General features: G+C 39.6%; 1 protein-coding gene across 3 annotated transcripts in view; it reads left to right on the forward strand.

Moving 5' to 3' along the window:
* TRIP4 (thyroid hormone receptor interactor 4) overlaps positions 1-5743 on the forward strand; it is a 62534-nt gene extending 56791 nt beyond the window's left edge. For all 3 annotated transcript variants that reach the window (XM_080809108.1, XM_080809106.1, XM_080809107.1), the window contains one exon: positions 4900-5743. In XM_080809108.1, the coding sequence (XP_080665234.1) occupies positions 4900-4967 (68 nt within the window). In that variant the 3' untranslated portion in view covers positions 4968-5743. The remainder of the gene's footprint in view (positions 1-4899) is intronic.
* The last annotated feature ends 883 nt before the right edge of the window (positions 5744-6626 follow it).

The raw sequence follows: 6626 nt of genomic DNA on the forward strand, positions 1-6626 counted from the left end.
GATTACAATATCATTAACTGTATTCTTCTTTCTTTCTTTTTTTTTTTTAAGATTTTATTTATTTGACAGAGAGAGACACAACGAGAGAGGAAACACAAGCAGAGGGAGTGGGAGAGGGAGAAGCGGGCTTCCCGCCAAATAGGGAGCCTGATGCGGGTCTAGATCCCAGGATCCTGGGATCATGACCTGAGCCAAAGGCAGACAGTTAACGACTGAGCCACCCAGGCGCCCCTAACTGTATTTTTCTATGTTATACCTTTTATTCTCATTCCTTATTCATTCCGTAACTGGAAGTAAAGGCATATATTTTGATTTATGCTTTTGGGCACATAAACTTGAGCTTGCTTGACCTGGGGATAATTATGTTTCTTGAAGTTGAAATAATTCAGAAAAGAGCAATATGCAGTATGATCACTTGGCTGTGTGTCTGCTCAAATTAGGAAATGCAAAAAAGTATAGTAGAGTATTTAGGTGAAATGCTCAAAGAGATAAAGGAAATCTTTTTTTTTTTTTAATTTTTTTATTTTAATAAACATATAATGTATTTTTATCCCCAGGGGTACAGGTCTGTGAATCGTCAGGTTTACACATTTCACAGCACTCATCATAGCCCATACCCTCCCCAATGTCCATTTCCCCACCACCCTCTCCCGTCCCCTCTCCCCCTAGCAACCCTCAGTCTGTTTCTTGAGATTGAGTCTTTTATGGTTTGTCTCCCTCCCAATCCCATCTTTTCATTTTTTCTTTTCCTACCTCCCCCCAACCCCCCCCGCCTTGCATCTCCACTTCCTCATATCAAAGAGATCATATGATAGTTGTCTTTCTCCGATTGACTTATTTCGCTAAGCATGATACCCTCTAGTTCCATCCACGTCGTCGCAAATGGCAAGATTTCATGTCTTTTGATGGCTGCATAGTATTCCATTGTGTATATATACCACATCTTCTTTATCCATTCATCTGTTGATGGACATCTAGGCTCTTTCCACAGTTTGGCTATTGTGGACATTGCTGCTATAAACATTCGGGTGCACGTGCCCCTTCGGAGCACCACGTTTGTATCTTTAGGATATATACCCAGGAGTGCAATTGCTGGGTCGTAGGGTAGCTCTATTTTCAGTTTTTTGAGGAACCTCCACACTGTTTTCCAGAGTGGTTGCACCAGCTTGCATTCCCACCAGCAGTGTAGGAGGGTTCCCCTCTCTCCGCATCCTCGCCAGCATCTGTCATTTCTTGACTTGTTCATTTTAGCCATTCTGACTGGTGTGAGGTGGTATCTCATTGTGGTTTTGATTTGTATTTCGCTGATGCCGAGTGATGTGGAGCATTTTTTCATGTGTCTGTTGGCCATCTGGATGTCTTCCTTGCAGAAATGTCTGTTCATGTCCTCTGCCCATTTCTTGACTGGATTATTTGTTCTTTGGGTATTGAGTTTGATAAGCTCTTTATAGATTTTGGATACTAGCCCTTTATCTGATATGTCGTTTGCAAATATCTTCTCCCATTCTGTCAGTTGTCTTTTGGTTTTGTTAACTGTTTCCTTTGCTGTGCAAAAGCTTTTGATCTTGATGAAATCCCAATAGTTCATTTTTGCCCTTGCTTCTGTTGCCTTTGGCGATGTTCCTAGGAAGAAGTTGCTGCGGTTGAGGTCAAAGAGGTTGCTGCCTGCATTGTCCTCAAGGATTTTGATAGATTCCTTTCGCACATTGAGGTCCTTCATCCATTTTGAGTCTATTTTCGTGTGTGGTGTAAGGAAATAGTCCAATTTCATTTTTCTGCATGTGGCTGTCCAATTTTCCCAGCACCATTGATAAAGGAAATCTTTTTACTTCAAATGAACTCCATGCTCTAGAGACTCATGCAAATACTGCCTTATATGTTATGCAAAGCATGTGAAAATCCCTATGAGAGTTATATCGATTGATGACAAATACTTTTCCCCCTTTTAACTTCTTGTCCATCTGCTGCACATGTATTTGATTTTCTTTTAGGCACCATGATTGAGGATGTGGTTAACACTGAAACGCTGTAGGTACTATATGTAGAAATGTTGGGGAAATATCAAAACTAAGCATCACCACTCTGCATTTAAGAGAGTATACTGTATGTTACTGTAGTTAACTGTCCAGGTCCCAAGTCTTGAAAGATGAGGCTGAACTAGAACTCAGACTTCAGAGTTTCTGTAGTCTGAGGGCAACTGTAATGACTGCTTCTTCATGCAAGAAGCCCCAGTCCCTTGCCTTCATGGCATGCAGCTGGCCCAAGAATTGCCACTATTGGCAGTCCCTGTGGTAGATGTTAGGGATGCAGAGAAGTCCTTACTTATAAGGAGCTCACAGATTGCTGGCACTTGTATGGTTTTCTTAGGTAGTCTAGGAGATGAAAGATTTTCTGCATCCCTGGAAATGCTGTGGAAATCCCTTCTTCCTCTATCTATATCTCCTTCTTCCTATTAGTTTTCCATTTTATGATATCATCTCCAAAGCCAGGGATTAGTTTGCCTACCCATTGAGTGCTTTGCTCCTATAGGTTGATCTTTCCTGAGCTGGTCTCACTTGAGGGCTTTCACAGTCAGACTGGAGTTTTCTGAAGATTGTACTTGGAATGTTCTTAAACAGTAAAGCTTTGAGAGTGTCAAGAAGGTAATGTCTCTGTTTTATATGAGGAATCTGAAATACATGTAGTTAAAAGACTTGTCTAGAGTTGTAAACTGAGACCATAAATAAGAAACACAACTCCCAAGCCCCAGCAGCAATATGACTACCTTACTTTTTCAGAGAACTTTGAGTTTATGAAGCACTTTAACATACAGTATTTCAATTAGTTATTGGATTAAATGACTTAGTGTATATAAAAAACTTAGCACAGTGCTTGGTATTTAGAAAGCACTCAATGTTAGTTTTAATTTTCTCAACTTTGTAAGTTAGTAGGAATTTTTTCCTCTCATTTTTCAGCTGAGTAAATAGGTTTATAGAAGTTGTATTTTGCTCATATCTTTCTGTCTCTGGTTTTTCTGCTCTTTTCACTTTATCAGATTGCCTCAGAAACAAATTATTCCAATCCACAATATCAGAGCTGGAAGGAGTCTTCTCTACTATATAGTCCAATTTCTTCTTAGCATTGAAAAAGTTGAAGATGAGAGTGACTAGGCGACTTCCTCACATACAGCTAGGTAGTCTTAGAACTACAGTTAGGACCTCAGTCTTCTAACTTACTCAATACAGAAAACTAGAAGTCTAGAGTCCTAGATAGAATTCTGAATTCTGTCCTAGCTTGCCCTAAAAAGTTGAATGAGATGCAGTGCTTCTTTATACCTTTGGGTACCACCACCTTTACAATGGATACTCTTATGTTTATCTGGTATCTGCTAATTTTGGTGACTTAGTTCCTATAATTCAAAGGTTTTGGAATTTGTAATGTCTTTGTTTAATTGATTTGATGAAAACATTTATTGAGCACCTACCATTTTGCACCCACTATGGTAGTGTTAGAGATACAAAGGCAAACGTGCCTTGTAATAGGGCTTTTTGCCAGATTGCTGGCACATGTTCGAATTTCCAGCTGGGCAGCCTGGGGAATGAAAGACTCCTAAATCCCTGGGAATACTCTGTGCTCTAAAGCCCAAATTAAAATCAACAGCTTTGTGACTATTGTGGACAGCATTCCGGGCATTACTTAGTGATGGTTTCTGAAGAAGGATGGTTTCTGAGAAGTAATGTTATTCCAGAGACAGGTATACCTCTAGAGAGATGAAGGGGGAAAAGAAAACAAAATTTAAGAAAACAGGGAAACTTGTTAGGTTGAGATTATTTTTCTCACAATCTTTTGCAGCAGTCAAGACATGTATTCTTATTTTAGTTGGAGAAATGAGAATATTGAGGTCTAGAGAGACTAAATAACTTGCCCCAGGTTTTACGTGACAATAAATATGGGGCAGTTATGGGTCTACGCTTACACCTGGCTGTCCTTGAAGGAAGGCTCCTTATTTATTTGTTAGTCTTTATTTTTATTATTTTTTGTGTGTGTGAGACTGAACTGCCCTGTTTCTGTTTCAGTTCACCGTCAGCATCGCTATTGACTTAACTAAGTCTTGTGGGGGAAAGCAATGTGCAAAACAGACAGGAACTTTAAGATTGTCTTCATGAGAGGGATAGTTCTTAAGGCTGCTACCACTGAACCAAACCCTGTCCTGGTGGATTTGAGGGGTCAGAGGTCAGGGACCACATCAGTGAAGTACCTCTCATTAGGGTCACCTGGGACAGGAAGGTTGCTTGTTTTCTAACTTTAACACTTAGAAGAGTCATACAGCCTATGACCTTTGCCCTTCTTAGCTGGTGATAGGGGCCCTTTGTCAATAAAGCATTCATGTGGATTCTACTCCACTGCTGCAGGTCCCTCCCCCTGTTAGGTTGGAGGCAGCAAAGGGGTGAACTCAACTGCTTTTCTCACTGCAAGGGAGGTTCATGCATTATGCTCAGCCAGTTAACAGGTCAGAAGAATGAGTTTCCCACTGTGTGAAATGCCTTCCTTTATTACATGTGTGTATTCTTTAAAAACTTGCCTTAGCATCAGACATCCTGAGAAACCATGGTGTTTCTTTCATAGTAGCTACATAATTAGAAATATTAACTATTTAGATTCTTTAAGTGAATACTTATTGTGTGTGTGTGTGAGTGTGTGTGTGTGTGTGAGTGCCCACATTTGTGTGTCCTTAAACAGTGTTCCCACTGATTCCTCATTCTTACAGAATGAAATTCTGAAGTTTGAAAGTATCTGAGTCCTGAAGCAAGATAATTGAATGTGACAGGAACACAGTAACCAGAGGACCTGCGAGGCCATGAAAGATTTGCATTGCAAATATAAAAAATAAATAATGAGGCTTCTTTTTCTCCCTTACAGGGAAACTGGATTCCAAGATCCATCAAGGAGCAAAGAAGGGGTTAATGAAGCAGAATAAAGCTGTCTGACCCAGGAGAAAAGGAACTATACAACATAGTGGAGTTTTGTGTACTAAAATTGCTATCCACTGGTCCTTTGGAACTGAAGCATTAGAAATCTAAAAGCTTGGCATCAGGCTTGAATCTCTTAGAATTTAAACTCTTACCTAAATCTGTATATTTTTCTTAAAGAGTGGGATTCTTACTTTATGTTGTAGGTCAAAATCTTTGAATACATTATTTATAAAATGCTATTTTAAAAATTCTAGGTCTTTGACATTTCTCTCAGAATGGTATCAGAAGAGGAAGGAACAAGTTGGAAATTACTCTCCTCTCTGAGGCTTGGATTTGAGGTTATAAAAATTCTTAACATAGGTTAACAATTTTTTTTGAGAAACCACTTGAATTTTAAAGTTTCTTTTCAAAGCAATAGCCTGGTTGGAGTATTAGGATGTTTGAGGAATCCTGTGTTTAATACAATCCTGTGATGGGACTGAAAGGGGTTTTAACAAGTTTTTTGCTCTAGTCCAACATCTCTTGAAGTGAATAGTCTTCAAAAGCTGAATAACCTTCTTTGGCAGATTTTTTTTTTTTTTTTTTTTTTTGAAGGGATAACCTGAAGGGGCGCTGCCACTTTGTTCTTTGGTTTGAGATGTTAGGCCATAAGAGGATCAGCCTGGGAGGAGATAGAGCCACTTGTTAAAGCAGCATGAAACTGCCCTATTTATTGTTGTGGATATTGCAAAACCATCACTTGGATGGGGCAATTAGAAACAAACTAAAAAATAAAGTCCTTCAGTAAACGTATTCAAATGCCCTCAAATGCAGCGACCCAACACTTTAAACCATCCACACCTCAGGAAGCTATGAGTTTTGAGAAATAGAAGGTTGGTTTGAAATGAGATTTTCACTCATCAGTCTGGCCACACTTAGTGAAGCACTTTTTTTCTGAGGCCGTTCAGTAGAGCTGTCAGAATCTCAGTTGCTGGCATCCTCAGGAAATTCATGGTCTTAAATGTGTATGTTCTGCTTTTTATAAAGCACCACCACAACACTAGGGAAGTTGGATTCCCTCCAGCAGTTGTGTGCATGACTTAAAAAAGAGAGCGCACAGGAGAGAAAAAAAAAGTGCCCTGTGTTATGAAAAAGATTAATTTCCCCTTTCTTTAATCCTTCATATTCAGCATGTATTTGCATTGAAATGCCTGCACTCATATGCATTGATGTTCACTCAACTGTGAACCCTGCTTGTTGCATAGCTCTAGGCACTGGTTTTGTGGGGCCTGATCACACTGGATTCCCAGGGAAAACCCACCCGATTCTTGTTCCGGTAATGCAGACATGCAGTATTCTCATTCTTTTCCTGTTCAACTTCTGTAGAAAAAGTGGAAAGGACAGCTAATGGTACTTCTTTAGGGGGTTAAATGTTTCATTCTGGTTTCCTGAAGACCCTAGTACTATTAATGAACCCACACTATTAATTAACACACTGGGTTAATAGATTACCAAGCAGTAATCCCATGAATTCTGCACTGGAATTGTCTGGTTTTCTGAATTCCAGAATAAAACCAGAAGGCAGAAGGTGAAGGGCTAGGGAACACCACCAATAAGTTTTCTGCCTTTTTATGTGAATGGCAGCTCAAGCACAGAGGAGTCTGGATTGATTTTTTTTCACCTCTATAGATTGTG

This window comes from Martes martes, assembly GCF_963455335.1.
Source record: "Martes martes genome assembly, chromosome: 7".
NCBI classification, from domain to species: domain Eukaryota; kingdom Metazoa; phylum Chordata; class Mammalia; order Carnivora; family Mustelidae; genus Martes; species Martes martes.